At 37.8% G+C, this 20,520-nt stretch overlaps 1 protein-coding gene across 2 annotated transcripts in view; it reads left to right on the top strand.

The window, feature by feature from the left end:
* Positions 1–8,351, top strand: part of ST6GALNAC3 (ST6 N-acetylgalactosaminide alpha-2,6-sialyltransferase 3) — a 544,206-nt gene extending 535,855 nt beyond the window's left edge. Inside the window, exons 4-5 of one of the 2 annotated variants that reach the window (XM_061184012.1) lie at positions 4,903–5,010; positions 6,074–8,349. In XM_061184012.1, coding sequence (XP_061039995.1) covers positions 4,903–5,010; positions 6,074–6,260 — 295 coding nt within the window. In that variant the 3' untranslated portion in view covers positions 6,261–8,349. Of the gene's footprint in view, positions 1–4,902; positions 5,011–6,073 lie in introns of both variants that reach the window. The other variant, XM_061184013.1, reaches the window with a different exon arrangement.
* The last annotated feature ends 12,169 nt before the right edge of the window (positions 8,352–20,520 follow it).

Here is a 20,520-nt window from a genome sequence, read left to right as displayed (position 1 = left end):
GATGCTGACAGCCACAAATATTGAGACTGGTAAAAATAAGGCCAGCATGACAGACAACGAATCCCTGTGGCCACGTGATGGCCTTTAGACATCAAGGAACAGGGGTAAACATCAAGGGGCATGGTAGCTTATATTTTATTGGTAATAAACTAGATGAAAGATCATATTTTAAATGATATGCCTTCAAGCATGGGCTACATCAAGGTGTTGACAACATCATTTTCCCAAGAGATGAGCAAGTACATTTAAGTAGTTTCCAAGTGGTAACTATCTTGATTACCAAGGGGCAGTGGGATGCACAGCTGGCCGGTGGAAACAAATGATTGATCGCTTCCTTTTAACACTCCTGCCTCTGTTTCTCCCTGCATGGCTCATTATTCTGCTGCAGTAATTTAAGCTTTCCTATTGTACTGAATGAGGGGCTTAAATTCTCTTATCATCCCTATGGGAATCTTGATTGTTTATTTGTAGATGACAATAATTGTTTTTATCGATCCCCAAATGTGGAAGGTATAAAAAGTGCCATGGCTGACGGCCAGCTGGTACATAGTGTTGCGTGCATGAGTGACAAATTACAAGACAATATTTGGTCCCAGAGAATAGAATTCTTAGAATTCTTTAAGGCATCTGATGGTTATCACTAGGTCTCTCTAAGCTGAAAAGCATAAACAACTTCATGTACATCAGCTCAAGTCTTTTTGTTATTGTTTTTATTGAACCTCCAAAGGTCTACTAGGGTGTATAATTTATACTTCCTCCTTTCTAGTACACCCACACAGCAGGAGAGTTTAGAAATGGTGCAGCTACAAGAATTCCCAGATACAGTGCTATCCAAGCCAGTGAATTCCCTTAGGGACCCAGATCATCAGGGCATTTATTCAGAAGAATTCCTGTATTGATCCAACAGCTGCCATTATTCCACTGCAAGTATCGTTATATGGACATTAGCTCCGAGTATTTTGAGAAGAAACCACTTTGCTAGCCCCAGCAAGTATTATCGGTAGGAAACCTCGCATGATATCACATCCCAAATATATCAGAGGCACCAGGGAAAAAAAATGCAACTGTCTAATTAAGTGCTGTTTGTAGGACAGGGCACTTGGGCAGTATGAACCTCCCAGTCTGAATCAAATGCAACACAGCTTGCTTGAAGAGCTTTTGAGCTAATTATTATGATGTCTATCCAGAAACGAAATAAATTAGGTTAGGCTTAAAAGTAATCAATATCAGAAATGTAAAAATTTCCTTATTAGGTGGTGAGATGGAAAGATCTTTGACCAGATATCTGCCAAACCCTGAAATTCCTGACCCTCTTTTCCTGTGGTAAAGAGAAGATAAATATGTAGAGAAATCACTTTGACAGTTGTACCCTATGGGGTTCTATTCTGAAAGCTTGGCTGTTGAACTCTCAGACATGACTATCTGGGCTGGACCAGAGTGAGCCAGGGGAGCTTATTTTGCAGAGGAGGGGTCCGTATGTCACACAAACGATCCCCCCTTTATTCCGGGGCTCTAATATTATTTTGGTCCTTGACAGCAACTCCGTGGAGGGACTGGCTCCTGGAAAAACGCATAAAAAGAAAAACAATTTGCCCTAATTTAGATTTTTTTCTCACTCAAATTAAGCTTTACCCTCAATGCTATGGCTGTGCCTTTGGTCTTAGCCATTCCAGCACCTTCCATGAGCAATCGTGTGAAAGAGGAAAACATGGAGCTTCTCCCTACAAAATTTAGTGACTGTAGCCACTACCATTGCCAGGTAAAACTGTACACCCTTTCTATATACACCCCAGGCATTTAGTGGCATGCCCATCACACAAGTGTGCATTACATGTGACCTGATCAACTAATATGCTTGTTAATTACCCATCCAACACACATGGAACATGGAACTGCCGGATGGCTAAAGAATAAAACAGATTGACCACTGAAGGTGATGATTGCAGAATCAGTTGATTTTAAAATTAGAAGAAACCTTAGATAAGACTAGTTGAACTATCTCACTTTAGAGACAAGGAAACAAAGATGACCCAAAGAGGCCAAATAAGTTGTCCAAAGCTTGACATTTGAGTAGTGGCACAGCTGGAATGGGGAACCAGACATCCTCGCTTCCGTTCTGTACTGCACTTGGTACTGACTCTGAAACTCCACTTTCTTACACTGATTGTGACTAATTGTGTTAACATGTGTGCCTCCCTCCACTAGACCGTGTGCTCTTTAAGAAAATATCCCATATTCATCACCAGCTCCTAGCAGAGTCAGTGGCATATAATAGGATCACAATGAATGTTTGTTGAAAAAAATGAATAAACGGGTGAATAAGTGAGACCTGTCTTTTCTCATCATGTGCAAATAGATGCTGTAATTTTTAGTGATCTCTACTAGTGCTTGGTCAGCCTAGTAATGAAGAAGGATAGAGAGGATTGGAAGGTAGAAAAAGTAGAAGGAAAAGGCAAGAAGAGGGGGAAAAATACAGTTCAGCAGGAATAATAACTGGAAAAAAATCAGTACATAGATAAAATTTCTAGTTTCGATTTGGGAGCTTTTAGTCAAGACTCTGTTCTTCTGATCTCCCAATTTTCAAACGACTTTTTAAGCAGATGGTGCTTTAAGCAGTTCCCATCCTTGCTGCTCCTCCTCAGACCCCAGAACGCAGGATTGACTGCAGGTTCCATTCTATTCTAAGCCAAGTTGCTCTTTTGTGTCTTCCCCTCCCTGTGGTATGTCTTCCCACCCATTTGGCACCCGCTCCTAACCCATGCTGCTGCTAGTGTTCCTATCACAGAGGAAAGTGCGTGTAACTTAATGTGATCCTGTTTCTGGAATGTTTTCCATTTAGAAGACACACCAGGAGATACCAAGGAAGTCAATTTACATAGGGGCATTTCAGACTCAGTGACAAATAGGCAGAGGGGGTGGATATAAATGCTCTGGGTCTGTTTCTCCTTCCAAATCAACCAAAGTCGATGAAAATAAAGGTTAAAAATCCAGTTATCAAACCCCACTGTGAGTCTGAAATGCTTGCCTGTTTTAAGTGATTTGATACCACGTGGTGCCTGTTTAAAAAAAAGGAATCAAAGGATTCAGGGTCCTAATTGTAGCACACTGATGGCTTGGTCCTGGAGAACTGCAGCAAGGATATTGGACATCAGTGGGAACAACAACTGGCCGGAGTGCTGTACCAGTGGTGAAGTGTTGGTTTGGAGGAGAAGAGCCGGCCATGTTCTAGTTTACCAAGACATCTAGATGGAAGATAGGAAACATAGTCTTTTTAAGACGGTGGTGCTACACAGTTGCCAAACAACCTGGGTGACCCAGATGCCCCTACGGGGAAAGTTTTAAGCAGATAGGCAGTCATCTGTTTTGGATGGATTGGGTTGTCTTGGCTAAAGACAAATATGGAGATCAAATATTCCCTTGAACCATCTGGAACTTGACAGAATCCTCCAATCAGCACTTATCTAATTACTCTCCCCCTTCAGTTACTGTACTTCCCGCCTCTTCCTTAAACATACCAAGCACACTTCCTCATATTTGTGAGATGGAACACTTCCTGGGACACTCTTCTCTCATACGGTCTGTTGAGCAAGGGGCATCTGTCGCTTATCACCAGGAGTAGAAGTCCAAACACTTCTGCCCACTGTATCTTGGTTTTGGAGTCACAAAAGAAAACACAACACAGTCAAGCACTGGATGGAAAAATGCTATCCTCACACAGAGAAGAGATAGAGCAAGGTCAGCTCTAATAGTGGGCATCGGTCCCCCACAACCAGCAGGTCCCTCCCAGCAGCTGACACAGGCTCTTGACCTACATGCAACCCTCTTGTGCCACAGAACAAAAGACCCCATCCCCTTTTTAAAGGAGGTGGATATAGCAGTGAGGTTAGCCATGTGCCATATGACACTTAAGCAAACGCGTACACCTTGAGTGTGAAACAGAGAAAGATATTCACACACAAGGTGATAAGTCCAGCACAGGCTGTGAGAACTCCTTGGTAAGGAAGTGTTCCAGGCCCAAGGCCCATTCTTACGTGACCAAGAGGGGGTTGAAAGGCTACCCACGTGAGGCTGCCTTTCCAGTATGGCTTACACGGTTTCCTCCCATTCACCCTCTCCCACCCCCTTTTTTCCCAGATCTTTGCTTCTGTTATCAAAAAGGCCTTCCCTGATCAACCTTTATAATATAGTCACCTCCAGATCCAATCCTCTGGCCTGCAGGAAGACAAAAGCCTTGGTTTTTGTGATAATTACTGTATCCACGGCATCTACAACAGTGAGGGGCACAGAGTAGGTGTGGTGTTCAGTAACAGCGTATTAAAGAGATTGGTATGATAGGTCTTACAAAGGAAAAGTCTCATCTCATGATGCCTGGAAAACAGTGAAGGAAAACTTTTCAGATGCTTTCACAGACCAAGTCATTCACCTGCACTGCATCCAATTTTCACTTAGCAAGCCTCAGAGAAAGTGACATGTCCAGGTAAGTAAGATAACACCATTATCACTCAGCTCCCATCAGGGCTCCAAACAACTTTAGAAAACTTGTCCTCTGATCTACGGTACTAATTTGTGTCTTACGGGAAATCAAATAAATTATTTTTCACCTAAAGGGAGCAGGGTTATTTGACTCCAGATATTCACCATTTGGCTTCTCTTCCAGACAACATAGCTTCTAGGCCTAAGGTACTAAGAGTGAGAGCATGCCTATAAATTATTCAGAGATAATTCGAAATAAGTGTGTATCTTTGACAGATTGTCAAGCTGCCTTATGTTTTTTCCTGATAACAAGGGCTATGTTTTTGATAAAATGTTGCCCGTTTCTCATCACACTTTGCTGTTGCTCTGTGTATGTCTTCTGTGTTGTTTTGTTTTGTTTGTCGTTGTTTGTTTTTGTTCTGCCTACAGAGTCCAGTCTGGCTCTTATCTCAGCACGGGGTGGTTTACCTTCATTCTGGCCATGGATGCCTGTTATGGCATTCACGTCTACGGGATGATAAATGACACCTATTGCAAGTAAGATCACAGGAAATTATTTTTATGCATCTCCAATTCTGATATGTTGTCAAAATATCACAATTCATTTTAATATCATAAATCTGAGAAACAGATAAAGCAACAATTATTTCCCAGCATTCTTTGCTGACATGACATTTTATTGTCAGTGCATCAAGTTGTGACTTTTAGGGATGATAAAAAAGAAAGATATTTACCACAGTCTAATGTCAAATGTCAGAAGGAACATTTTTCCCTTAGTCTGAGGCATATCAGGGACTTGTGGCTTGGAAATACAGAACAAGTTCAGTGCTTATTTAATTTGCAAAGCAGGTTTGTCATTTCTGCTGCTCTAATGGTTGATAGATGGCTATCTACTCAATGGTTGTATTTGACCTTGAAGGACAAAATGTCCTGAAGCCTCAGAGAAGCTGATACCTTAATGAGAATTCCTGGAAATTATATTTCACTACTAAGTGAGTAATCTGCCAGATCCTTATTTAAAATGGGTATGTTTATCCACAGTATATTCCTGCTGGTGGGATAGTTTCTAAGTAGATACTAAAACAAACGTTCCATGCTTCATGAAGGTAATGAAATATATTTCCCTACCAACAATTGGCACAATATAATTCAGAGAGTGTTTTAATCATATTGTCAAAATGGTAACTAAGTCACAATCTTCATAATCAAATATTTCTACCCTAACTATAAGCATAATGGAGCACAGATGAACCAAATATCTTACTCTGAAAAATCACTAAGCTTCTTCAAGCTCTGCAAGAGCAATCAGGTTATCCAAAGTTTGTTTCCATTATACACCATTTCCTCCTTCAAAGGATAGCTATATTTTTGCATGTAATTGGTGTGATATATAAATTTTATTTGATTTATTAAAGCACTAAGGATCTGGTATGTCTTCCTAAAAGCTTTTATGTATAATAGCTTTTAACTGAGTTCATGGATAAGAATCATGCATGGGTTTGCAAGTAAATGCATTTACTGGGCACATAATGGAGTCTTGTAAATGAATACTTCATTCTTCACCTCAGTCTTTCTCTCCTTTTCTTTATTTCTTTTCTAGGACAGAAGGGTATAGAAAAGTCCCCTACCATTACTATGAACAAGGAAGAGATGAATGTGATGAATATTTTCTTCATGAACACGCCCCATATGGGGGGCATAGGTTTATCACCGAAAAGAAAGTGTTCGCTAAATGGGCGAAGAAACACAGGATAATATTTACACACCCAAACTGGACAGTGTCTTGATGTTGGCTTTTCTGACCTTGCCACACCACTTGACATGACCATGATACTGCAACTGTGATGCTAGTGATGCTGATGCTGGTGATGATAAAGACAACAACAGTGATGATCAAGTTTCTGTACATTCTCAGATATGGGTGGTGATTCTGCCAGTAATTTGAACTTGGGATTTCGTGGAGGGTAGTTGTGCTCATTACGTTCTTTCTGAAGGTTCAACATTTCATACTGCACTTTATAATCTAACTGGAATTGAAATAAAGGCCAGTAACATGACAAGAGTGACCTAAGAAATGGGAAGATTATCCTTCAAGATAGTTGCCCAGGATTCTTGGACAGTGAGTAACTTCCCCAAGCCCTGGGATTTGGTCTCATGAGGCAAGGTTATTGACTCTGCTGTCTGTTGAATCTGAGCAGCTCCATCATCTTGAAGAATGGTTGATTGTCAAACACTGACCCAAGAAATGCTTTCTGGGTACAAGGGTCTTGCCACAGTAACTAGTTGGCCTAAGGGCAGGAAAGGAATCTCTTCCTGACTTACCATCTTCCTACAGTACCTCCTACAGCTAAAGCCTCAGGCCATTTCCTAATTCACAAGGAAGATATGGACATCCTACCCACCAGGATTACTTGACTATCTCAAACACTTCATTCAAAATGGGCTAACTAGCAAATCTTTTTGAATTTCTACTCTCGTCACTCCATTCTTACTACCCCCCAAAATATAACTAAACATATTACTAGAATGATCTGTATTAATGTTTAGTTATTTTTGGTTGAGTGCTAAATATTTCAGAAAGCTATTTAACAAGTAAGATACCAACACTGTAGTAACATAGACTGTGAAAACATTCTTAAAACATAACCAAAAGGGTTTACTAACTCTGCTTCAACATCCAACAACACAAAATTTTATGCTTTTTAAAATCATGAAACAGGGAAAGCAAAGCATATTTTTACATCAATTTGTATCCTACCATACTTCATAATATATATTTGTATATTCAAATTTCTATTTTATAGGCCCAAGATGTGTCTCTCCACACATTTCATTATCATTGCCAAGTGCCAACTGTTAGACATGGAGAGGAAATGATTCCTTGTATTTAATCTGACCAGAGCTTTTGCCTTTTTGGGGTTTATTTTCCCCAAACTGTATCAGTTGCTATACCATAATAACAACAATAATAATGACCTTGATGTCCAAAGTGCTTTGTCATGTAGAGTCCTTTCACATATGCTGTCCCATGTGATGCCCGTGACCACCCCATCAGGCTATTGCCTATGCATTCTGACATATTAGCAGATGATCTCTAATTTGTTAATTGCTACGATATATTCCAGACTGCTCCCCTTGTTAATATTTGTATAGAATAGAGTTTATGTAGACTAGTAACCAATTGATTTCAACGCCAAATACAATGTATTGTATCAGGATTATGCAAAAAGTATCCCAAGGATGGCCCTGGCCATAAACTAGGAATCCTGTGAACAAAAGTACTTTTGATTTTTTTTTTTCGTGGCTCTATTTAGGTGGGGAAAAGATGAGGTAGCAGAGACAACAGGAAGAAATAAAAGCAAAGAAATACAGTTTCTCGTCCCCATCTTAAGATTACTTTGTTCTCCATATATTCATTGCTCATTAAATATTAGAGGGTTGATTTGCTGAGAGAGTAGCTGAGAGACCAAAAACATCCTTACCAATGATTCAAAAGACAAAAGCTGGGCTTAACTTACAGCCTGTTTTGGAGGCTGGAAGTGACGATGCATTTCACCTTGGGAGCCCTTTCCAGGTCTCCACCAGTGCTAAGTCCCATGATAGGCTACCTTTAAAATGGTCCATCTTGGACAAAAGCCTCTTTCCTGCTCTTTTCTGCCATTTTAATACCTCAATATTCACATCCATAAAAATGACCAAGTGCCACTTCCATTGTTGGAACTATTATTGTTGTTATTCTTTTGTTGCTTCCTTATGTGATTTTCAGTTCTACGTTTGCTAGTTTTTGTGAGCTAATGATGGATAGAAATGCCCACTCAAAGAAAAATAAACAGATGAAAATGTCAAAATTGTAGTACAGACTGTTTTTACCCCCTGTTGTGATACAGAAGTTCCACTTTTAAATAAAAATGAAGCTTGGTTATCAGAGTGTTTCAGGGAATGACATAATGTAATTTATTTAGTTTCCTGGTAAATGGAGGACCAACTCTATTTGTTTTAGCCCTCACTAATGAGAAACTTTGGAAAACATCCTTGCTCTCCTACTTCACTGTCGCGCTCTCTGATGGAGACTTTTGCAGAGCCCTGCATCCCTCACTCTATGACAGTAGGTGTGTGTAGAATAGGCAGTGTTTCCTTTGGAGTGGTAAGGGGGGCCTCCCCTTCCCTCCCTTCCCTTTTTTTCCTTAACTAAACCCCAACTCTACACTTTTTATTGTTGTCTCTGATCTCTTTTTTTCTAAAATTGGGAAACAAAAACCAGATTATTCTTAACGTGGAGACCTAATTGAATGACTCCCAGTGTCATCATCATTTTGATAGAATCACATGACTTATTTTTCTCTGCATTCTTAATGTTCTCTGGTTCCATTTCCTGTTCTTCTTTACCCTCAGCTTCCTTATGTGGAAATATAAAGTGGAAATATAAAGTCTAATTTCTCCCATGTTGAGAAATTTTCCATCTAAGATTTACTGATAGAGAAGAGAATGGTAAAGGAGCAATTCAAGGAGAGACCTTTGTAGTGCAAATTTCTGGTCCATTTTCTAGCAACTGAAAGAGATTTCATCCAGCACCTAAACATTGGAAAATTTAACTCATTCATCACTGATATGTATACATCCCAGAAGTTAAGTAATATCTGTGAAAAATAAAAATATTTCAATAGCATCCAAGGCTCTAGGCAAATGGACTATGGAAAATGGAAATTTTCTGAAATCAACATAAAAATATGCAAGCTAAAGGTAATAAAGTAAGTAAACATTATTTTTAATTCTGCAGAATCCTTGATAAAAAGCAAGAAAATTTTAAAGGGGTTTTAAAATGAATGTTTGAATCCTTTCTAAGTTAGCCTAGTGATAAGTACTAATTATTTATATTGTTATGATGGTAATGTGAATTAGAAACCTTTTAGAATATGTGATTTTACATTGTTGTCAAACCTATCAAAGAAAAAACAATTTGGGAGGACATTTGTATGTATGCACATAGAGTCCCTGTGTGTGTGTGTGTGTGTGTGTGTGTGTGTGTGTGTGTGTATAAAGATATACATGCAATCCTATATTTCTCACTGATGTGTATAAATCACAGAAAATCTGTTTTAGACTTTATCTGAAATTTGTGGGGTTACATTTTGAATCCTGAATAAAAAAGAAAATCCAGATTAAATGTACTGATTGCTAAGAGTACATAAAATCATATTCAGTGGCTGGCCAAAAGAATAAAGCTAGAGAAGCTGCTAAATCTAGAATTGAGGACACAATTAGATGCCACAGTTGTCACAATCAGACCTGGAAGTATAGCAATCTGTATCGTAGCCTCTGCTGATTGCAGCTCAGCTAAAGTCACATCGAAAAACAGCGCGTCAAGCTCCATTCGCACTGATGTGAATGAACATTGGTCCCCCTATTCAAATAAACCTGTCCTTACCGTAAGCAAACTCAGATTTGCATGATTTTTATTATATGGCTAGAGAACTGTGACCACTGTGGAAAAGAGAAAATTATATAAGGAGATTGCTCTTTGAGGATTTGGAATGAATCAGCTGATGTGGGAGCAAGAGTCTGAATTGGGGACTTTGCTGACCTTTCCAGAAGTATAAAGCCACTAGAAGAGAATCACTCATTACTTCCTTAGGAAAAAAACAACACTAAAGTACTTCACCTCATGCTGTTAATTGGATGTTAATTATAAGCTCAGTTTAATTTCAATAAGCAAGAAAATATAATCAGATGGCTCACCTTTTTTTTAAACAACATACCCATCTAGTGTTTAATGTGGCATGTCAAATGCAAAGAACAAACTCTGCTGTCCAGTGTCAGTTGTTTGCATGTCTTAGCATAATAAATGATTTATAGTCCCAAGGCCAAGGGGGAAAAATGCTTTTCCCTTAACTGTAGTTTTAAGAGGCAAGACCTCATTATTTTAATAGTTTACATAGATCCCATGACTGAAGGAGCCAGTGCTAGCCTTTATAAATTGTCTTGACTTGTAAAACTGCAAGGGGCTTTAGAGACCAAACAATCCAACTCCTGCATCTTGGAGTTCAGGAAATTGACCAGTAGAGGTGGAGTGACTTGCCGGTGGCATAAAACAGACTAATGGAAGTACTGAGACTTAAATTCTTATCTCATGTCTCCTGTTTTTAATACTTTTTCCACTACGTTGTTCATTTTAGCACAGAATAGTAGCTGGAAAATGCATAAGTGACTCATTGGAAGAGTCTATTCCTGGAAACCAAGAGCTCCAATTAATGTTGATTCTACTCACGATCTGAGAAATTTCTATACTAAAGTATAGAAATACTTGCATAATTGAAGTAATATCTCAGTAATTGTTGATATGCTCTATCATCTATGTTTGTTGCTTATACTGGGCCATGTTCCATTATCATAAGATTCTAGGATTAGCTTAAAGTATGTAAAAGTCAGTCTCTTCTTTTGTTATTGAGGATGATGAAGCCACTGATAGTCATAAGAGCTGCTGAGTATGGAGGTTGCCTGGTGTAACTGGCAGGTCCTGTTGTTGAATTATCCCCAGAGCCTAACTGTCCTCATCCTGGAACCAATTCAGCTGCCTGGGTTAGTGAAATAATTCATCTGCACTGGTAGGTGAAATGGTACCTTTGGTATCGTGCTCACGTTTGTACTACACGTGATTTTGAGCCCACATACTCTCTGGAAGGTAAATCAAATGCCCCACAAGACTCAATCACCATGAAGATTGAAAGGGCTTTTTCTTTACAGCCCATTCATGAGATACTGTTAGAAGAGGAGAATTTTGAAATATATGCATGAGGTTCTGAAATGGCTCCTGTGGCTCACAGTTAGCATATTGTCCTGGTGCTTGTTTTTGCTGAATCTTATAGAAACCACTACAGTAAGATTCCATGTAAATTGCTAAGGCATCAAATCAGAACTGTCCTTGGGCATTGTAACATTGCAGAAAACGTCATTTTTTTTAGTTCTCTACTTTTTTTTTTTTCTTTTCAGAATAGGCACAATTTGTTTATGGAATAAAAAGCTCTTCTTTCTCCACAGATATGTCTCCTTTTTTTCCTGCCTTGGAGACTTCAGAAAAATAGAAGTTCACTTTCATAAAAGTGAAGAACATCTTGACAAATAAAATAACCAACTGCTAAATTCATATATTTGCCTACATACTGAGCAGTTTCTTCTAAGAAACTCCAAAGGGACCAAAAGCTGGGCATTTCATGGTTCCTTGTTACCTAACCTACAAAGCACTCATTTCCCTGTGTTTAACTTTGTTGTCATTGCTACTGAGTAAAACCCATTTCTATTACCTACAGTATATTTTATGCTTCACTCATTTTTCCAAATTCACACAATTTTTGCTGTAGTCTTTCATTCACTTAAAAAACCTGTAATCTTCATCTATTTATAGAAGAAACTGTAAATGCACAGCTGTGAATTTGGTGAGGTTTTATTTTCCCCTGGCATCATATTGCTTTATTTATAGGCATCATGCCTTAGAATAAAGCTTACTAAGTGGCAATGGACTACTGGTATATTTCAGTTTGGTTTACTTTTACAACAAGATAAATGAGGAGAGGTGAACAAAGCCAGAGAGTATATGTCATTGAAGGGAAAAAAAAAAAAAGTTGGGCGGCAGTGGGCTGGGGAGAGAGAGAGATTCAATATATTCAATATCCAAGGCAGAAAGATGTCTAGGATACTACTGCAGACAATGGCAAGAGAAAATGTTGGTCAGCCTCCAGAATTTGCGTTGTCTACATTAACTATCTGATGCTGAAGTAGATTTCCTATCTTGCTGTGTCAGATCTATTAGCAACGTTGGGTTAGTACATAAGCTGCTTAAAATAGAGAGGTCTTCGTTCTTTTCTCCCTCCCTCTTTCATTACTTCCTTCCTTTCCTCCTTTCACTCCTCCCATTCTCCCTTTTTTTCTTCTAGAAAACTCAGCACGCTTGCAGTTGAACATCATATATGGATAGTTTCTCATTTTACAAATTAGCTTACAGTTCTCTACCAAACTCTGTAAGAAACCCCTATTTGGATATGATCTTAAAATGAGAGTCTTTCTGGTAATAAAGTAACTAACTAAAGAAGAAGAATTATGTCAGTATGTCAGGTTTATTAAAGGGCTGTTATACCTCATTCAGTCACCTCAAATACTCTATGAGGTATGTAATGTTACTATCACCATTTCACATATGAGAAAACTGAATCACAGAGAATTTAAGTAACTTGTTCAAGTTTGGCCAGCTAGGGATAGAATGAGGTTTTTTGTTTTTTTTTATAAATTTGTTTTATTTATTTATTTTATTTTTGGCTTCAGTGGGTCTTCATTGCTGCGCTTGGGCTTTCTCTAGTTGCGGCGAGCGGGGGCTACTCTTCCTTGTGGTGTACAGGCTTCTCATTGCCATGGCTTCTCTTGTTGTGGAGCACAGGCTCTAGGCACGTGGGCTTCAGTAGTTGTGGCACGTGGGCTTAGTTGCTCTGCGGCATGTGGGATCTTCCCTGACCAGGGCTCAAACCCGTGTCCCCTGCATTGGCAGGCGGATTCTTAACCACTGTGCCACCATGGAAGCCCTAGAATGAGGTTTTGAACCCAGGCAATTTGACCTAGAATCAATACCTGGTTGCAATAGGCTAATAGATGTAACCAAAACCCCCCCAAATTTCAGTGGCTTAACAAAATAAGGTTTGTTTCTCTCTAAAACATGAGTCCCCTATAGATGCTCCTCTCTAACCAGCTTGTCTCCAAGGATGACTCAGAGACACAGGCTCCTTCCATCATGTGGCTTTGCCCTCCACAGCATCCTTAGAGACCTCCCTATGTAGCCTGCTAATAGGGAAAGCATGGGGAACTTGTTTTTCAGGCAAATCCAGAAGTGGTGTACATAATTCCACCCACATTCTACTGGCCAGGCTCAGTCATGTGACCTGGCAATGTTGTCTGTGTGCCCAAGAGGAAAACAAACAGGGCTTGCTGAACATTTAGCAGTCTCTGCCATAATATTCTTAGTCATGATGATATATAGCCTTAAAAAAAAAAATCACTCAGTTTTGTGCAGCTATATGGATGACTCATTTATGTTCATAATCCTTATCAAGAACACAAGAAAAAAAAATGCTCTACATGGATGTCAGTACCCACCCCTCAAACAAAATAAACTAGGGAGCAAAATGCTGTTTTAGATCTTATTATGCCAAGAGAGGATATGATTTCCTTTACCAGAGAAATGTGAGATGAGAAACTAGTAAGTAAGAAACACTTCTAAGCATTTACCACCAGTAGAAGAAACATGACTTTGAATGTCTTAATGATCTGTGGTTAAAGTAATATAGACTGATCCTTGCCTCTGATCATCCCGTCTTTTTTGGGTACCTATTTCCTTTGCAAAGATTAGCCTCCCTTTTCCATTTTCCTTTGGTCTTCAGGTCTATGCAGTGCTGCAATGATATTTTAAAGTAAAAAAAAAAAAAGAAACTGTTAGTTCTCATATTTTAAAATGACAAATATCTCTTTCATACCCTCCTCCCTTTCTCTGTTCACACTGGCATATGAACTTGTTCAGGGAAAAAGGTCCAAATAGGCCATAAGTATTGTCCATCACCAAAACAGCACAGGGTGTATTCTCACAGAGAGAAGCCCCTCATACTCTCTCCCGACATTTCTCTTCCCTTCCCAATACTTTCTATTCTTTGATATTATTTTCTGTAAGATATGTAGAAATCCTTTACTCCTAACAGCAATTGTATTTCACATCCTAGAGTTCTTTCTCATTGAATAGGAAAGTGCTGTCTTGGGAAAAAATGCTTTGCATGTTAGCATATAAATTTTCTTAGTCTGTTTATTGAGACAGATTAGTTGAGACTAAAAACAAAATAATTAGAGAAGAGAACCTGCCAGTGTTTACCTTCCTCCAGGTCAATGTGAAATTCCTTTTAAGGACAAGAAACTATAGCTCCTGGTTGGTAAATGACAAAGGTTTCAATTTCTAACAGTTGTAACTGGTGATAAGAATATCTTAAGTTGCTTTGCAAGGATAAAATGAGGTTCTCACTATCCCTCATCCCATGGCTAAAATTCTTGAATAATACAAGTATACAGTGTATACCAGTAGCATCTTACGCCATGCACTGTTAAGAGTTCTTGAATCTACCATTGGTAAAACTTTTCAAATATACTGTTTTCTATGCTTATGAAATCACTCAAAAATCTATATAATCTTCCAAAATTATTTTCATCCAAATGCCTGAACTTCCCCAGAAGTAAAACACCTACAATGAAATTAACTTAGAATGGTCTTCCATCTTCAGTGGCAGTTTTACTTCAAATTAAAATGGCTTGTCCAACATATCTTTTGGTGATGCTGGTTATAATGGGTTTCATCTCTAGTAAAAAAGGGCATACTCTACAATCTGTGATGGATAAAAGGGCATTAATGTTGGATGAGGACATTATTACCATGCAAATGCATCTGTCGATCATGTAGAGCTGTGGGTGGTTGTTCAATATGAAACAATAGAAGAAGCAAAAAAAAAAAGAAAGCATTCAACAGCCCAACATATGGGTTCAATGAAACCAAATGAAATTTGACAGGAACAAATGTAAAGACAGGAACTTTGGTTCAAAAAAGACAGGAGCATGACTTAACTGCAGTACTTGTGAAAAATATTTGGAGGTTTTAGAGCACTCTAATATGAGACGTAGCAATTTAAAAGATCACTATGACCTAAGATGCTAGGAGAGTCTAAGAACAAGTAGGGAGGTTCAGGATTAATCAGACCACTTCTGGGAGTATTTTTATAACTTGTTTTTACTCGATTTCTGATTGGACAAGTAGTACTTTTTTTTTTTTAATTTTTAGTTGTGTTGGGTCTTCGTTTCTGTGCGAGGGCTTTCTCTAGTTGCGGCCAGCGGGGGCCGCTCTTCATTGCGGTGCGCAGACCTCTCACTATCGCGGCCTCTCTTGTTGCGGAGCACAGGCTCCAGACGCGCAGGCTCAGTAGTTGTGGCTCACGGGCTTAGTTGCTCCGCGGCATGTGGGATCTTCCCAGACCACGGCTCGAACCCGTGTCCCCTGCATTGGCAGGCAGATTCTCAACCACTGCGCCACCAGGGAAGCCCCAAGTAGTACATTTTCACCATCAAAAACATTGAGAAGAGAGAAAGGTATGACGCTCATTATCAAACTGCTTGGTATTTATCTGGTACTTTTCTATAGATAATAGTTAAATTACATAAATATAAAATATGCTATTTTATAGCCTGTTTTGCTCCTTAATAAGAAATCACAAGCATTTTTCCAATGTCACTAAATTATCCTACAACATTTTCTATTGCTACATTGTGCCATAATCTATTTATCCATTCCTCCAGTCATTTTTTTCTATATGATAAACAAGTTTGTTCATGAATTTTTGAACACTCCTCTGATTTTTTCTTTTATTGTTCCAACATACAGTGGTGCCTGCTTCTCTGCATCCTTGCCAAAAATTGGTGGGTTTTTTTCATCTTTGCCAATTTTACATATGCAAGAAAGGTTATCTTGCTTTAATTAGCATTTAATTGCTTACCATGGAAGTTAAACATTTTTGCATATTTTTCGACACTTTATATTTTTTCTTTCATGAATTAGCTCTTCCAATATTTTGTCCATTTTTCTATCGCAGTGGGAGTCACAACACTTTAAAGATACAGACAAATAAGAATCCATTCAAAAGAGAGGGACCAGAATCCCTTGGGAACTGGAAGTCATATTATACCAGGAATTGAAAACATTTATCTAGCTTGATAGAATGTTTAAAGGAGAACTAGATTCAAACATTTAAAAGGCATTAATGGAGGTGTGAAATTATTGTTAAACTCTGTGGCTCCATTGGACAGAGCTAGAGTCAATGAATGAAATTTCAGAATATATCTCAGGAGGACATTCAGAAGAGTCCAAAAGTAAAGTGTGGATTTTTAGACTGAATTTGTGTGAAATATTCTGAGAGATCAGATCATCCCCTCGTTCAGTGTTTCATGCAATTAGATAGAAAGTTGGACGTACTGGCCCCACCCCCAGACTCCCTTCAAAGCACACGTTCTGTGAAATAGGATGCAACTCCATGTGGGAAGATTTCACACTGAAGCTCTGAAAAAATAAGCCTAAAATGGCTGAGCTTTGGGAGCCCTTTTCTTTACCAACAGTGTATTCAGAAGCCATCTTTTAAAACAAGTTATTTCTGATGATGGCAAATTTCACGGAATTCATGTTCAGAGTTGGTTCCTGAATTCTGGGGACACATTCAATTGCTGGTAGGTACACACACACACACACCACCACCCCCAGCTTTACAACTGCCTATTACTGACTTCATTCTTGTAATGCTTCACAAGGAGCCATAATTTCCTTTGCTTCCCAGTGGGGGAAATCTGTTCACATTTCATATATCCATATTTTTATATACTTGCTATTGTGCTATGTCTTTGAAATGTAATGACTCAAGAAAATTACATTTAGTATCATAGCATTCCTCATGTTTGTAATTTATGACAATGGATATCACTGTAGATTTAGGAGTCATTTATATTGTCCACCTTTTCCTATTACTGCTAGATTAAATAAATTCTTCATATTGAGTTTAGCTACATTTTTCAGTTTTCTAGTCTGTACCACTCACTTTCAGTATATTTATAATCCTTTTATCTGATCTTTGTAGTTTCAAAATGTTGCCTTGGATATTTTAAGTTTTAAGCCATCAATGCCCTTTTCAAATTGCCTTCTTAAGATTTTTGTAAAATAATATTCTCCATAGTGCAACTTTAAATTACCTGCCTTTTCCATTACTAGACTTAATCCAAAAAGGCTAATTGAACATTAAGCATTTTAATCATCCCACACTGTCAAACCTGTCTTCTCATTACTGAGACTTGGATAAGCCATAAGCTTAAGTGTGTTCCTGGCAATGTAACTAGAGTGAAAGTTTGATAATATAATTAGTATATAACTATAGAATTAGTCCTGGTCTTTATTAATATCTATACAAAAATATTATTTCAACAAATATACATTGAATATAACCAAATTCATGGTACTTCATTAGAGCTTTGGAAAATACAGAGATGGGTAGGCTGTAGTATTTATCTTCATGGAGTTTACTGAAGAGCTAGAAAGATAAATCAAAATTTCCAGTAATTACAAGATGGCCCAGAACAAGGTAATAAACAAAAGAATGATGCAAACAAAAAATATCATATGTTATACAGAAAAATAAGAAGTATAAGGAAATGATGATTCAGATATAAAAATTGTCATTACATTATATGTGCCAGTAATGTTCAAATATACCTATAGGGTGATTCGAACTCTCCAGATGACACAGCACATGTTAGATGTCAGGAAGTTCATCTTGAACTTCTATTAGCAATGCCTTTTGGAAATGGTTAATATAGGAGATAGCCACCAAGACATAAAGATGCTTTCATCTAAAACAAGATGAGGCTTCCTGACAGTAGTACCTTGTAGAATAGCGATGTTTATTTGAAAATGTAGGGTTTATTTTTGAAAAATGAAATAAAAATGTCCATGATACAGTAAAATGCAAATATCTTCTCTGAAATCTGCTAGGGGAACCCCAGAGAAGGCTCTGGTACTATTTTTAAATGTATTCATTGAGCAAATTGCACCTTTAAAGGACAGTTCAAAGTAAGCTGTGAATTTAAATAGCATAGGATGTGGAACAAATGTAGGTGTAAATATGGATCCATTTTATCCCTTTTATCCATGTAGATCAATTAGTCTTATGTTATTATTCTCTATATGCATTCACTCTCAGCTTTAGGAGTGACCATGAATGTGAATTACCCTGATTATGCTTTTTCTTATGATGGCTTTATCTATACGTATCTACTGTGCTTGAATGAAAATTTTCTAATGTCATGATAGCTATATGCATCTACTTGGAGACTTAAGCAGGGCTAAGAAACAGACTGGGAAAACAAAAATCATAACATGCACCTGACCCGATTTTCACCTGTTGTCTACAACTTCCAAAGAAAATCTAATGAAGGAATCACACTTTTCATGTGACTAGATAGATTTCACGACCTAAGTAACCTACTTATGTTTCTCTAGAAGTGACCTATTCCAGGAAAAATTACTCTTCTATGTGGTAGGTGAGTTACCTTGAGTGGGGAGAGGGGAGAGGTAGTTTCAAAATCATAAATGAATAATTTTCCACGTCTCTTTTCAATATCTGTGGAAATCTTACATTCTTTCCTAATGGTTATTCTTCTCCATTATATATTCAGCTGGACGGGCTACCCAGTTCTCATGAACTATGGTCACTGAGTCCACACTTACAAAAAAAATCCACATATTTTGGTCAATTGATTTTCATAGAGATGCCAAAGTAATTTAATGGAAAAAGTATAGTCTTTTCAACATATGGGGTTGAAAAAACTGGATATCTACATGGAAAAAATGAATCTCATTTCTTACTTCACACCATGCAAAAAAATTAACCTGGAAAGGATGATTGGTCTAAGCATAGAAGATAAAAAAAAAAAAAATTCTAGAAGAAAACAAAGTATAGAATATTCATGACTTTGGGTTAGGTAAAGATTCCTAGGATACAAAAATCATAAAAGAAAAAAATATTAATAAATGAGATTAATCAAATTTATACCTTTTTTAAAAAGACACTATTAAGAAAATGAAAATATAAGCCACAGAGAGGAGAAAATATTTGCAAAGGACTCATGTTCTGAATATATAAAGAATTCTTACAACTAAGTAATAAAAAAATCTGAATTTAAAATGGACAATTTGAACATATGCCTCACAAGGAAAGATACACAAATGGCCAATAAACACTTTAAAATGTGCTCAACATCACAGTGAACAGGAAATATCAATTAAAACTGAACACTCTACTAGGCACGAGGGACTCTTTGGTGAAAAAATTTGACATAGTTCTTGCCTTTATGGAGTTTATAGTGTAATGATAGAGACAAACAAGTTAAAAGGCTTTCACAAACAATTGGATAAGTGCTGGGACAGGAAGAATACAGGTGCTTTGGGGATGATGACAGAGGGAATCCTAACACAGACAAGAGGTTAGACGAGGGAATTATCAAGGCAGGCTTTCTGGTAAAAGTGAATTTAAGTTGAGATCAATAAGATGAGTGGAAGCAAATTGAGTAAAAGGGGTATGAAGAAGATAAGCATGGACAAGGAACAGTGTAATGCAGAAAGTCATAATGAAGAGAGAAAGCATGACAAGTTCAAGAATCTAAAAGAAATTTACTATGGCTGGTTGGAGAAAAACCACAGGGGTGAGAGGTGGAAGGTGGTGGTAAGAGATAGATGAGCAGTTTAATCAGGGGTCAGACCACGTAAGTCTTTACAGGTTGTCATAAGAAATTTTAACTTTATTATGAGAATAACACATGGAAAGCATAGAAAGATTTTAAACACAGGAGTATATCTGACTTGTTTAAAAGCATCACAGAGAGGGAAGAGAAATCAAGGACAATTCACAAGTTTTTGGCTTGAACAATTGGGCAGATGTTGACACTACTATCTACGCTAGGAAATATAGTAGAAGAAGCAATTGGAGTTGAATTAAGTTTAGTAGACGTGGTTAGTTTGACATGTGTATAGGACATGGGAATGAAGTTCTATATATGAAGCTCAGGAGATAGATCTAATCTAAAGATATAAATTTGGGAGTCATCTGTATAATGAAGAATAAAATGTGATAAGTGCTATGACAGAAATATGTATAGAATATCACAAAAGCACAAAGAACATCTCTATTAGTTACCTATTGCTATGAGACAAACTACCACAAACTTAGTTGCTTACAACAACACACATTTATTATATTACAATTCCTGTGAGTCAGGAATTAAGGCATGGCTTATCTGGGTCCTCTTCTTTAGGGTCTCTAACAAAGCTACAATCAAAGTGTCAACCAGGGCTGACATCGCATCTGAAAGCTCAACTGGGGGAGGATCCACTTCCAAGTTCATGTAATTGTTGGCTAAATTTAGTCTCTTGATGGCTGTCAGCTG

Source organism: Eubalaena glacialis, chromosome 3, assembly GCF_028564815.1.
Source record: "Eubalaena glacialis isolate mEubGla1 chromosome 3, mEubGla1.1.hap2.+ XY, whole genome shotgun sequence".
Taxonomy (NCBI): Eukaryota; Metazoa; Chordata; class Mammalia; order Artiodactyla; family Balaenidae; genus Eubalaena; species Eubalaena glacialis.
This window is presented reverse-complemented; position numbering and strand designations above follow the sequence as displayed.